Consider the following 14486-nt stretch of genomic DNA (forward strand, 5'->3'; position numbering starts at 1 on the left):
AACCCATTGAAAACAAATAAAAAAGGTCTGCCTATTTGTTGAATTTTCTTTTTTTTTTTTTTTTTTTAAATATTTCACCAGTTTTATACAGATTTTGATGAACAAGGACAATCGCAATTCCATCAAAAAAGGGTCAGTCCTAAAGAATATGGTGACCTAGGCCACTGGGTGCAAGCTCTAGGGCAAAAGATGGTAACCACCATATGAGCTACTAGGGAGTCTCACACCAAGCCAATTATAAAGCATGATACAGAATGTTTTGACAAAAATGCTAGCATGGCATATAGACATTTTAATGCTTTAGATATTTATGACGTTAAATATCATGAACATGAAGGTTGCATTACTTACCCAATTATGAGAAATCCCTGGTAGAGCGGAACCGAGGCAAAATAAAATACAGACGAAAAGACGGCCTGCAAAAGACATGGTTCAACATATTATTATTAACATATTATTATTTTTTAAAGATAAGCCATTTTGCTGCAGTGTAACCCTAAAATTATATCTAGATAGACAGTCTCTGACACTCCGATTGTTGATACCACCCAACCATGATAACCGACGATACCGAGCTATATTGTCTCCAGGATTTAGAAGATCTGATCGATGTTCCCACCATCAGTAAAGCCACATTGGGACTACGGTTGGGCAAAAAGTAATAAAATATTCCCAGAGAAGCCTCCTGATTTGACCCCTCTTGAAGGAATTGCTGCAGGTACAAAGATGACATCAGGAGCCATGGCGTGATGCTAATAGCCAAGGGAATTTCCATTTTTCTGATTAATGCTTTTTTTTTGGAGTACATGAAAAAAATATTAATATTTTATAATTTTTTACGGAGCGCCAGCTGACTACATTTTATTATAATAGGGGGACAGTGAAAATTAGAAAATTGCATTAAAGTTAAAAATATCTAAAACTGACAATAACATTAGTATATATTAAGACACACTAGACATAAGGGGCCCCAACAATCTACTAATGAAATTAGAAGGTACGTTCACTTGAAAGGGTTAATCGTTATCCAATAGAACTCGGTAAGTTTATCTGAGGTCAGACTGAATGGAGAACTATAACAATGCCGAGTGCTTGAGTTTAGTATTCTCGTGGGAGGAAATGTAGGTCAAAAATATAGTGTAATTGTGGAAATCCTGCTTTGAAGGAACGACTTATGGAAAAGTTTTCCTGGTTATCGGGGATTTAAGGTCCCAAACAGAAAAAATAAGGATCCGTCGCCTAAGTGTAAAGAAGCTAAAAGCTTTCAAAATTGAACCGCAGTTTCTACAAAAAAGTAACATTGTAAAAACCTGGCCATACCGTACAATGAGCTTCTTAGATGGCAGGCCGAATTTTATAAATGTTTCAACTATCATTTAAAAACATTTAAATAATTATTTCAATTTCAGGTTATTGTATCATCAGCAACAAACTATTTCTTTTTATCAAACATAGATTATTTCTATTTTGTAAAAATATATCTTGAGTTTTAAACGATATCGCATGCATCATTTGCCCTAAACCCGGACAAATCCCAACCATATTTATAGTTCCAATTACTATACTTAATAGTTTACTTAAATAAATATTGAAAACTTAATCCTATAAAAAAAAGACCTGAAAATTATTAAAATAGTTTTTTTTTTTCTTAAATATTTAAATTATACATTTTTTGGACAAGTGTAAGGAATGATAATCTAGAACCGGCAAAGAAAATTATTTCAATTACTGGTAATAAATATTTCAATAACCGCATAATACACAAAATCAGAATAATTATGATAAGTTATTATGTAAAATATGAATTACTGAATGAATGCCAGCTTTTCTTTTTAAATACTTACATCCATATCGCAGACTGTTTGTTTATTTGGAATAACATTGTTTGCAGAAGAAAGAATTTCCGTCTATTAAACTGTATTAATCAAACATGATGATTTCTTTCACCACTTTGATTGTACCATTTCCTTCTGTTTACAAAACCTGCTATTTGTAGAATATTAGCATTGCCTCTTAAGAATGTACTCACTTCCAACGTAAAACAAAGTATGTCATTGATATCGAGATTCTGACCTTAAAAGTGGACCGATCCGTTACTATACGTTTTTTTATGTAAATACTGAATCGTTCAAGAAGAATTCCAGAAGAAAAAATTAAATCAGTTTTGATATTCACGGCATTACATTATGTTTCAGAATATAAGATCAGAATTCTAATGCTTAATTTGATTTTATACAAAAAGTTATTTGGCTTCCTAAATTAGAATTAACGGTAGAGGCTAAACCCGATTTATTCGTAAATGTGCATTTTTAGGTCAAAGTCCAAGATGTGAATTCTACATGCATTCTGATTGGCTGAAAAGAGCCAAACCAGAAAGCCAATAAGAATGTGGCTTGAAAAAAGCAAAAGCTTAACAAACTAGCATCACGTTCATCTGAACCCTGGAGTGTAAGAAGAACTGATTCTGTGCGCTCAAGGCCAGCTCTTTGACTAATGGTGCCTTGGGGGAAAAACTTAACCAAAAGTTACTATTTTTAACTCATTTCCTAAGAGGTTAGGCACACCTCAATGTTCAGATGTTGCTGTTTTTTCTGATTTCAATGTAACATTGGGGAAACCCAAACTGCAAACTCTATTCACTGAAAGAAGAGTTGGAAGGTGAGTTTGGAGAAGAGTTGTAACATAGTAACATAGTAACATAGTTCATAAGGTTGAAAAAAGACCAAAGTCCATCAAGTTCAACCTATATACATATTGTGTCCCTACTGTGTTGATCCAGAGGAAGGCAAAAAACCCTTATGAAGCAGATGCCAATTGCCCCATACCAGGGGGAAAATTCCTTCCCGACTCCAAATATGGCAATCAGAATAAATCCCTGGATCAACGTTCTGTCCCTATTAATCTAATATCCATAACTTGTAATATTATTGCTTTCAAGAAACACGTCCAGGCTCCTTTTGAACTCTTTTATTGAGTTTGCCATAACCACTTCCTCTGGCAGAGAGTTCCATAATCTCACCGCTCTTACTGTAAAGAACCCCCGTCTGTGCTGGTGTAGAAACCTTCTTTCCTCCAACCGTAGAGGATGTCCCCTTGTTATAGATACAGTCCTGGGTATAAATAGGTCCTGGGAGTGATCTCTGTACTGTCCCCTTATATATTTATACATAGTTATTAAGTCCCCCCTAAGCCGTCTTTTTTCCAAACTAAATAACCCCAATTCTGATAATCTTTCTGGGTACTGTAGTCCTCCCATTCCCCTTATTACTCTGGTTGCCCGTCTTTGAACCCTCTCCAGCTCAACTATATCTTTCTTGTACACTGGTGCCCAGTACTGTACACAGTATTCCATGTGTGGTCTGACTAGTGACTTGTACAGGGGTAGAATTATTTCCTTGTCGTGGGCATCTATGCCCCTTTTGATGCACCCCATGATTTTATTTGCCTTAGCAGCAGCTGCCTGACACTGGTCGCTACAGGTAAATTTACTGTTAACTAAAACTCCTAAGTCCTTTTCCATGTCAGTCGTCCCCAGTGTTTTCCCATTTAATACATATTCCCAGCCTGGATTTTTCTTCCCCATGTGCATAACCTTACATTTATCTGTGTTGAACCTCATCTGCCACATCCCAGCCCAAGCCTCCAACCTATGCAGATCCATTTGTAATCGTGCGCTGTCCTCTATTGTGTTAACCACGTTACAGAGCTTAGTATCGTCTGCAAAGATTGATACTTTACTATGCAATCCCTCTACAAGGTCATTAATAAATATATTAAAAAGAATAAGACCCAAAACTGACCCCTGTGGTACCCCACTAGCAACAGTCACCCACTCAGAGTATGTACCATTAATAACCACCCTCTGTTTCCTATCACTGAGCCAGTTACTTACCCACACACACACATTCTCCCCCAGCCCAAGCATTCTCATTTTATGTACGAGCCTTTTATGTGGCACCGTATCAAATGCTTTGGAAAAATCAAGATATACGACATCCAGCGATTCACCCCGATCCAGTCTTGAGCTCACCTCCTCATAAAAGCTGATCAGGTTAGTTTGACAGGACCGATCCCTTGTAAACCCATGCTGATATGGAGTCATACACTTATTTTCATTGAGATACTCCAAAATAGCATCTCTTAGGAAACCCTCAAACAGTTTACACACAACAGAAGTTAAACTAACAGGCCTATAATTCCCCGGGTCACTTTTTGTCCCCTTTTTGAATATCGGCACAACATTTGCTATGCGCCAGTCCTGGGGAACAGACCCTGTCACTATAGAGTCCTTGAATATTAGAAATAGGGGTCTGTCTATTACATTACTTAACTCCCTTAGAACGCGGGGGTGAATGCCATCTGGACCTGGTGATTTGTCTATTTTGATTTTTTTTAGGCGGCACTGCACTTCTTCCTGGGTTAGACAGGCGACATGTACTGGGGCATTTATCTCATCCTGCTGTATATTACCTGGCATTTCATTTTCCTCTGTGAATACAGCAGAGAAGAATATATTTAATAGATTAGCTTTTTCCTGATCCCCGTCTATAACTTCTCCCTCATTACTTTTTAAGGGGCCAACGCTTTCATTGTTAACCTTTTTACTATTTATATAGTGGTTTCCTTCACTCTATTAATCATTGCGAATCACCAACTGGCAGGCTCCTCCAGTATGAAGGGCTGAGCTGGCCTTGTGTAATGTATAAGTCAATGGGTGAGGAAACTTTGGTGTAATTTCATTGGGGAAAGGAGGGGATTAATTTAGATGGAGCCATAAATCACATCTACGGACGTGTTGGCACATCCAACGCTAGCTTCACAAACAGAATAGAAGACCATCTGCAAACCTGCATGGTGCTGATACACAAACTCCGGTGAATAACGAATTGACTCAGGGCTGCTGATCTTTTGTAGCTATTCCTTCCGTGTACCATTAATAATCTTCCCAGGTGCTTAAACTGAGTGACGGAGAAATCCGCTGCCAGAGACGCCTGCTTCCCTTCCTGAAATGACAGAGCCACCGGTTTAAGAGTCATTAGAAGACGAACACATTTTGTCCTTATCAGAGGAATTTACAAATATTAATTTGCTTTGTTTTTATAATGTCTTTTATTATTATTATGTTATTAAAGTTTAAATTTTTTTTTCATTTCTTTTAACTATGTTATGTTCATTGCTCTTCATATCTTGGCCTCGCCATTCTCGCTTGTTAGGGCCATTCAAAAAAAATAACTTTTTAAATAAAATATAATAATCTGGAGCATTTTAAGAATCAATAGAATGTTTCTGATTACTCCAAGTGTAGGGCTTGGCACCAAAGTTACTAAAAGTTTTAAAATCGCTCAAATGCTTTACTATATATCAGATGAGAGCGTTTTACGCCATTTGGTTCATGCAAAAGTTACATATAGATTATGGAGTATAAAGCAGATTCATTTATTTCCAAGATCAGTGTAAAAAAACAACGAGTTAGTACAGTTCCACTACTGCAGCAAAACCAACTCCCAGCAACTAAGCCACAAAGCTCACCTTTCCTTCAACCCCTACGCCACAGTCAGCTTCCTGGATCATGCTGACGTCATTGCCTCCATCACCTATAAGAGATACAATGATGGTAATCAGATAGGTATTCAGTGTTTTCGGCAGATGTGGATACATGGAAAGGCTTTTCAGGGGAGGCTTATAAAAAGATTTAATGGATGTTCATGGTGGTATCACGGTGCAGGAACACTAAATCGGCTGGTTGCTGGATATCTGTTTTTACAATCTAGATTTCGGTGTTAAAATGTAACATTGTTTCTAGCACCTATCCCACCTATATGTGCACAAACCCGGAAAAAACTCAAACATTTCTCACCACCAAACATCACATGTGGGGTGATAACAATCTCGAGACTCCTCCAAGAGGTAAAAAATTATTGTAAGCGATTCTCCTACTAAATTCTATTTGTAGGTTATTTTAACTTATATTAGAAATCAGAAATACATGAAATATTTTCTTATTTTCAATCAAAACATGGCCAGAATGTCAGGCAGGTGTTGAGCGTAATGAGACACAGCGGTGATGAAATGTATCGCAATGTGGCTACTTACCTACAGCACAGGTGAGTTTCCCGGTCCGTTCTTGCAGCAGCCTAACGATCTGAGCCTTTTGTGTGGGCGCACAGCGGCAGCACACGACAGCCGGACACTGACACGCCAGCTCCATGAACTCATACTCGTAATATTTCAGACATACCTAAGTCACAGTGACAAATGAGAGGCAGGAGACCTGGGTTATTATTGGAGAGATAAGTAGAATAATACCAAAAAGCGAATGTATATGCTAAATATTGCGGGGGGGCAGAGGAGCAAAGCAATGGAGGTCTTGATTCTTCAACTTTTGGGGGACGTCCTGCTTCTCATACCTTCCCCTAGCGTATAACGAGGTGGGGTGGACCAATCTGGGTGGCCATGAGACAGTCAAGCAGAATGACTTGTCCACCAAGTTCCCATCAGGCCAGGATTGGCCACCTGGCATACCAGACAATTGCCTGGTGGCCCAGTAGACGATATGTTCCAGTGGCAGATTGGGTCCTTCGGTGTGCGATCCTATGCGTGAATGTAAAAATGTAATATGCTGTTGCGAGTATCCGGTGTCATTTGACGGACACCAGCCTGAAAGTGTCAGAGATGCTTTGTCCGGCCCTGGTTCCCATATCTGGCTCCTAGGCACAGTGACTAGGGTTGTTTTGTCATAACCTTGGGTCTACAAACACCTAGGTCTGAATAATGTGAATTGGCTTCCAAAAGACCATATAGTAAGATGCACAACGGTTGAGTGTAAATACCTCTAAGGAGTCTCCAGATATAACGAGGGCACAGTCATGCTTCCTTCTAAACGCATTCAACTCCAGATGGGCTTCTCCTCTGTTAGTAACCTATGGAAACCAAGCAAAGAGCGGTAATATCCAGAGAACCTTAATATGGAGCCTATAGTCGATCTTTATCAACTCTAGATACTCACAGGTCGGAATATATGGATGTCCTGGTTTCTGGTCACCAGATGTGCATTCTTCGCCGTACATGTCGCAGTCTCTAATTTATCTCCGGTTAACATCCAAACCTGGATTTATGAAATGAGATGGTGAGTTTCTGTCTTTTCCCATGAACATCACGGCGGCGAGCTGCGCACCAAGGTAAAAGGATATCAGTCGATATAGGGAACGGGCGACACATTGTACCTTCATGCCTGCATTTCTTAATGTTTCCAGGGTAGGTCTGACATCGGCCTGCAATTGGTCCTCCACTCCAGTGAGACACAGCAACTCCATCTCCATTTCTAAACTCTCTATCACAGTTGCTACTTTCAATGAGCGATCGTGAACGCTGAGCTTCGCCTGGACGTACCGAGCCTGCGGAACCATAAAAAACAAGACTCCATTAGAACAAACAATAACGATCAGAAATCCAGCGCAGACGGGGTTAATGTTGTAAATGACTATTGCAGCTGGAAACGGCCCTTTATCACTCCCATCACTCCTGTGTTCCAATGGCCCTTTATCACTCCCATCACTCCTGTGTTTCAAATGCCCTTTATCACTCCCATCACTCCTGTGTTCCAATGGCCCTTTATCACTCCCATCACTCCTGTGTTCCAGTGGCCCTTTATCACTCCCATCACTCCTGGGTTCCAATGGCCCTTTATCACTCCCGTGTTCCAACGGCCTTTTATCACTCCCATCGCTCCTGGGTTCCAATGGCCCTTTATCACTCCCATCACTCCTGTGTTCCAATGGCCATTTATCACTCCCATCACTCCTGTGTCCCAATGGCCTTTTATCACTCCCATCACTCCTGGGTTCCAACGGCCTTTTATCACTCCCATCACTCCTGGGTTCCAATGACCCTTTATCACTCCCATCACTCCTGGGTTCCAATGACCCTTTATCACTCCTATCACTCCTGGGTTCCAAATGCCCTTTATCACTCCCGTGTTCCAACGGCCTTTTATCACTCCCATCACTCCTGGGTTCCAATGGCCCTTTATCACTCCCATCACTCCTGTGTTCCAATGGCCATTTATCACTCCTATCACTCCTGGGTTCCAAATGCCCTTTATCACTCCCATCACTCCTGTGTTCCAATGGCCCTTTATCACTCCCATCACTCCTGGGTTCCAATGGCCCATTATCACTCCCATCACTCCTGTGTCCCAATGGCCCTTTATCACTCCCATCACTCCTGGGTTCCAACGGCCTTTTATCACTCCCATCTCTCCTGGGTTCCAATGACCCTTTATCACTCCCATCATTCCTGTGTGCCAATGGCCCGTCGTGTTTGCTGATCCAAAGGATAATTGATCGTTAGAAAACCTTTTACCAAATTATGTTACAAATTGTAATGTGAGGGTAAACTAATCTTTTCAAAAATTCCCATTTTTCAGATATAACAAACTTAATTTAAAATATGGAAAAGTTAAGATTAATCCTAAATATATTGGGATTAAGGGCTTTCTGGGTTTTTTTCTTTATCATAATTTACACTTTGCCTGGGAATAAGTCATTTTTTAAAATGTGCCTAAAAAATATACACTTATTTTACAGAGAAATACATTGTAATTATTGTAAAAAGTCAACAAAAAAAGCAAAAGACGACTTTACCTCGAAGTCCTGATACTGCTCTTCGGTCAGAGACTTCTTGGCCACCACTAGGACTCTTAATCCCTCTCTAGCCATGTTTCCGCACTGGAAGACAAGAAAACTCTTAGTGGAACAAATCTCATCAAAAATATGGATCTACGTAGTGTAAAAATTCAACCAATTGCGTACTTCCCAACATCCACTATAAAAGGTATATTAAACGCTTTCTCATTTGTCCTTGTATCCTGTCATTTGCCTACGGTGCCGCGCGATGATGTCACAGAAGGGACGCACAGTCAACAAACCTAAAACTTTTATTTATTTATTTTTTCCCTGTACATTTCATGCAAGTTTTACAGAGATCAGAATAAATTCTGTGAGTTTTATTATTATTATTAGGCTGAAACAGGAGTGTTTTTTACTGGAGAAGGAAAGATTTAAAGGGATCCTGGATCGACTCGCTGGGAACATTCCCAGGAATTGATGCCTCAACAGCGCCACCCAGTGTCCGCCAGGCCTAGAGGCAGTTTCCCAGCGGGTTTAAAGAAATAGAGCAGTCTCAAGGCTGTAATTCCCTTCTGAATACTTTACTTAAACATACCACATATTTCTCCATCTGGTATAAAACTTAAAAATTATAGAAATATTTTAGATTATATGTTTGGTTTAGAATTCTACATTTAGGTTACATATTATTTATGGCCAAACCGTTCTGGTGAAATTATTTTTTGAATTCTGCTGAATAAAAGTTTCTTGCTTTTCCAACTCTTATTACCGTACCTTTAATAGTACTTTTTTTTTTACTTTAAATCTGAATGAGCGGCTTACCTCTTCCTCCAGCCAGTCGTTGTACTGCACAATTCCTGCCATCACCACGTCAGCCCCTTTCATGTAGAAAGTGATTTCTCCCGTGGAATCATCCTAGCAAGAAAAATAACAAATTGAATAAATGAATTAAATAATGAATACAATTTCAGGAAAGTATGCTAATCCTACGAGGACAAATACAAATAAAAAAAATACAATTAACATCAGCTGTCAATTAAATACATCCGGGATATTATGACATTATTATCATGAGAAGTTAGGGCCAAGTACGATCTGCTAACCTTAGTTCTCATTAGTACCGATTTATCAAGAATAGTTAAAAATCATTTAAAGATAATTTTGTGCTTAAAAACTTATCAGAACATTACATTTACAGTGTGTAAGATTACTTAAGGAGTTAAGAGCTGACTTTGATGTTCTATGTTAATATCTTCAAAGAGGATGATTAGCAAAACCCACAAGCTGGTAGAATAGACCATGAACACTAGAACGTTTGGCCCAGCAGAGGGCAATTGAGGTCTAATCTCCGCTGAGAACACTGCAGATACAAGGAACCCTCCCTATGACGCTGCCCGCAAAAATGCCCACAATATTGGGTCATACTGTGGTGGGCAATTGTTGAAGTGTTGGGTTTGCAGGTAAAGAACCAGACATGCCACTCACAACACAGTGGGTGTCTCGAACCAGCCACGTTAAGACTATTCCTCACCAAGGTGACTCAGTTATGTCTTTGATTTACATTCTAATGAAGCCCAAAAAAATACTGCGCAGAAGTTGACTACCCGAAAAAATTGGCTTTATTTGCCGGTGCCTTTTAGATGCTGACGAACATGAGGTTTTTTTGTTTTTTATTTTAAGGTACGCCAACTACAAGAAATAAAATACTTCAAGGTTAGCCAGTTGAACTTTTAATGGTGGCACACAATACACTCTCAAAGGGATCAAAGTGACCTACATGTGGCTGAAAGTTCTGAGAGTTCTACTCAAGGACCCGCTCCAACCCTGGTATGTAGGTTCTCCAGGAATGGGGCAAAAGGTTATTGTTGGTGTAATCAACTTTTAATTGTTGACATTATTAAAGGTGTTTAACAACATCTATGTAGGAAACGGTGCACAGCCTGGCTTCCTGTGAATTAGTACTGGCCCACGAAACCTAACAGTTTGATATCCAACATAAATAGTATGTCAACGGTTTCATCGCATGAGTCACTTCCTCTTCAGTGGTTCAGGAGAAGGTTAGAGCTTTCACAGCTCATTGATGGATCGCAACATAAATCCGCAGAAACCGCTCTAATACATTGTATTGTTTCAGGGTGGCAGTCCTCTTTTGACACGTTAAGAGGTGGCCGTTATCCAGGCGTTTGTTTGGAATGGAGAACCCTAACCCAAAGAGGGTCTTCCTTTGCTACTAGTTTTCTTTTTTGGTGAGAGTGTAGAATAGCTCGACATGATTTTTATAATAATTCCCTTTTTCAATGAGTGTTACTGCCTCCTGACTGAAGCGAATATGTCTATGGACTTTCAGTAAAATGTCAAAAAGTGATGCTTTGGCATTGGCCACATGGCTAATATTATCATGAGAAGTTAGGGCCAAGTACGATCTGCTTCCATCTAAAGGTAAGACCTCTGAAGTCTGTTATATGTTTACATGTCTGAATTAAAAGCTGCTTCTTCATTGCATGCAAGTATAATTTATGAACTTTATGGTATATGTAAGAAAGTACAACAACTTGGGAATTATTAGTTGCTGCTGGCCTTCATTATGGCCAAGACTAATGCAAGACCAGTACCACCATCATGAGGTTTTTCCAATGTTAGGCAAGTGTATGCTGTATAAGGGGTGTTGGAGAAACCCATGGACAGGGCATGGGTATGTAGGACATGTAGAGCTGGGCTAAAAGTTACATTTTCTTCCCGGCAATGTATCTACGAATACTTCATGACTTTCTACTTTTTCGCGAGACCTCAAGTGCAGAAGTTGTGATCGCGGCCTAATGAAACAAAACCCCGATAAAGACAAAGGTACTCACTCTCACAATGATGCCCATTCGTTTGCTTTCATACGTGAACGGGAATATTTGCAAGATCGTGAAGTTTAGGATTTGTCCACTAGGTGTCCTCAGCTGCATGGACGATTGATCCCTACCAACCAAAGTCAGACCCACACTTTCAGTCCATTGCACCAGCGCCACCTACAGGAGAATATAAGAACACGTCAAACTATTTGTAAACAACATATTAATTTCTGCTTCTCTAATCTCACCCTAAACTGAGGAGCAGCCACTTAAAACATAGATGTTGGGGACTGAAAGAGGTGAATCCCCTTAAATGTGATCTTATGTCTTTTTGTATTTAACTTCAATCATTCAATAATCATTGTCATCAATTAGTGTTTCAAACATCTGCCAGCAGGGGGCACTGTTGGTCCGCGATGGATTCGATTTGCCATCTGTATTGTTTTATCCATTATTATTATTATTATTATTATTCTTTTATTTATATAACGCCAACAATTTCGGCAGAACTTCTTACAGTCCATACATTCAATGGGTCTGACAAAACTAGAACTGATAGACTAATAACCGATACGGTAGCAAAACAGGGTCCGGCTCACAAGCTTACAATCAATCATTTAGTTAATTAAGCATCGTAACTGTTCTAAGCATAATTATACCAACAAACGCAAATGTAATACTACTACTAAAAAAAAAAAAAAAGTGTATGGCGTCAACTTTATTTCAACATAGCAAAACAGGTAGGGGTTTATAAAATTCATTTCATAATATTCTATATATGGGCAAATATATAAAACACTCCTAGATACAATATATCTAAAATGAAAAAAAAAAAGAATAAGTGACTTGCGTTCACTGTTAAAAGATTAACTCTTTCAGGGATGCATTGTAAAAGCTATGTAATGATCACCCATTCCTAGACCATAAAGGTTGGAATTCATCCATGCGCAGGAGAAAGGCTGTCACGCCCTATTGGGGCTGTCAATCAGACTGACACTTTGTATATATTAGAACCACCGGCTCTTGATTACAAGGAGTGAAATAATCAAATGACATTGTAGGAGGACATTCGTAGTTATACCGCTGTTTGTACCAAACAATGCGGTCGGGTTTTTTAAATCATGACATGTCTGCTAAATTGTATTTTATGTCACACTTAGTCATAGGGGAAGAAACACTGTGTGGGGTCTACTACCTTCCCCGCTGCAATAATATATTTTACAATCGGTATTAAGCAACAGCCAGGGCATTATTAACACTATAAGGTGAATTGGCAATATTAGAGTAACCCAGCTTTGCAATACAATAATTTATTATTAAATTTAGATTTAATTATGCAAAGTAAGCAATACATTTTTCTGGAGACTAAACAAAATAAAACCAACAATATATAATAATAATACTAATAATATATATATATATATATATATATATAATGTAATATATAAATTAAATAAAAATATTTTACATAGTGTTATTTATAAAGTACAGTTGTGGTTAAGCAGGATTAAAATATATATATTTTTTTAAAAAATTCAAAATTATTAATAAATTCAGGCTCCTCCTTATTTCACCTCTCAGTGCAGCTCCATATGCAAATTATTCTCAGAACCATTTGCATATTGGGCTGTGGTCATGGCAATCAATCAGTTTTAAGATCTGCTTTTTTAAAATCCTGTTTAGGAGGCAGAGCCCCTTTTGAAACCTTGCAAATAAAAAAGGTCCTAACTTTAAACGATAGACCTCTACTAAATTGTGCCGGGGCCCGACAGCAGATAAGTTAGCTCTGTTTATATCAGTTTAATCCTCCCTTCTATTACTGTAGGTCTGCCTCGTCTGGCCTTGGGCTGTAACCGATATTTATAAAGAGAAAAAAAGGTTTCCGAGGGGGAATAAGAACAGGAAACAAATTTTAGGAAATCCTGACTTCTGTTTCAAAAATAAAAAAATAAAAAAATATTTCAAGGTAAGAAGAGACTAAACAAACCCAAATCCAACTTAATTAAAAGTCGTAGCTTCCTGGTTATGCTAATATTTGAGTTCTCTTAAAACATCGCACTCCGAATAAGCACTGTCTGTACCTCCGACCATTTAGAAACCCGAGATTTAGAAAAAATATAGATCGCGTAGGTTTCGCTCTCCTTTGGGATCGGCAGAATGGTGTGAAAATAATTGTACGTTATATGCGCAGAAACAATAACTTTTCACGGTAAATGCCCACTTTCATATCCAATACACTTGGATTACGGCCTCTTCTTCTAACATTTATCCTCCTTTGCTCCTCCTGTACTTTGAAAGTGTTGTTTTCTTAGTTTTTTGCCCATCGCTATACATACCTCTACATTTTGTCATGTCTCGTGGCCATATAACCATGGTATAAGTTCAAAGTACCCCAAGAGAGTAAAGTACCCCCCAAAAAAGCCTTAAGGGAATAGCTTTGTAATTGATTGGGCTTCCCCTACTGAACACCTTTCTCTGCTCTTTTGCTACTAGACCCGATCTGGTGACATTGGGTATGAGATGTTTCCACAATGAATACATGCCGGCTCGTCTGTTGGGTGCTGTTATGACCACAACGCAGACTTATCTCAATACCTCATCGGGACTAGAAGCCTGATAGACCCGGCAAGAATCTTCGAACTGCCGTTCGGCCTCGGCTTGGTCCGTCACTCCATTAGACTCGTAGGATGGCGTCACGTTATGGCACAGAGCTATCCCCTTTACTGCTTCATACACTCGGCTGCTCATGGTCTTCCGCACTTTGGTGGCCAGACCTTTTTGTGAAGGAGGATCCTGGGAGGGCTGGACAGGATGAAAAAAGGGGAAAAAAAAAAAAAAGATAAATCAGCAAAATTTACTGGAAAAATACGATTCAGTATACAGTGAGTGAAAAGACTCGCGACCCCGAACATAATGGTTTGGACGAGGTCAAACTCATAAGCGCTTTCACCAGCTTTGAAAACGGTAAAAGAATACAACGCAACAGGCGTCGTCATATTTTAATCTTTGTTGGAAAATTAAT

The 14486-nt window shown here is 39.0% G+C and overlaps 1 protein-coding gene across 1 annotated transcript in view; it reads right to left on the reverse strand.

Annotated features, from left to right (window-relative positions):
- The window catches only part of LOC149280953 (putative phospholipid-transporting ATPase IIA), a 32559-nt gene that overhangs the window by 2955 nt on the left and 15118 nt on the right, over window positions 1-14486 (reverse strand). The window contains exons 14-24 of the mRNA XM_089499871.1: window positions 14060-14266; window positions 11480-11641; window positions 9450-9542; window positions 8643-8726; window positions 7224-7394; window positions 7007-7105; window positions 6831-6920; window positions 6094-6238; window positions 5530-5594; window positions 4848-5003; window positions 352-416 (exon numbers count right to left, since the gene is read on the reverse strand). Coding sequence (XP_089355997.1) covers window positions 352-416; window positions 4848-5003; window positions 5530-5594; window positions 6094-6238; window positions 6831-6920; window positions 7007-7105; window positions 7224-7394; window positions 8643-8726; window positions 9450-9542; window positions 11480-11641; window positions 14060-14266 — 1337 coding nt within the window. The remainder of the gene's footprint in view (window positions 1-351; window positions 417-4847; window positions 5004-5529; window positions 5595-6093; window positions 6239-6830; window positions 6921-7006; window positions 7106-7223; window positions 7395-8642; window positions 8727-9449; window positions 9543-11479; window positions 11642-14059; window positions 14267-14486) is intronic.

The sequence above is a fragment of the Sceloporus occidentalis genome, unplaced genomic scaffold (genome assembly GCF_023333645.1).
Source record: "Sceloporus occidentalis isolate IW3139 unplaced genomic scaffold, rSceOcc1.0.p SCAF_143, whole genome shotgun sequence".
Lineage (NCBI taxonomy): Eukaryota > Metazoa > Chordata > Lepidosauria > Squamata > Phrynosomatidae > Sceloporus > Sceloporus occidentalis.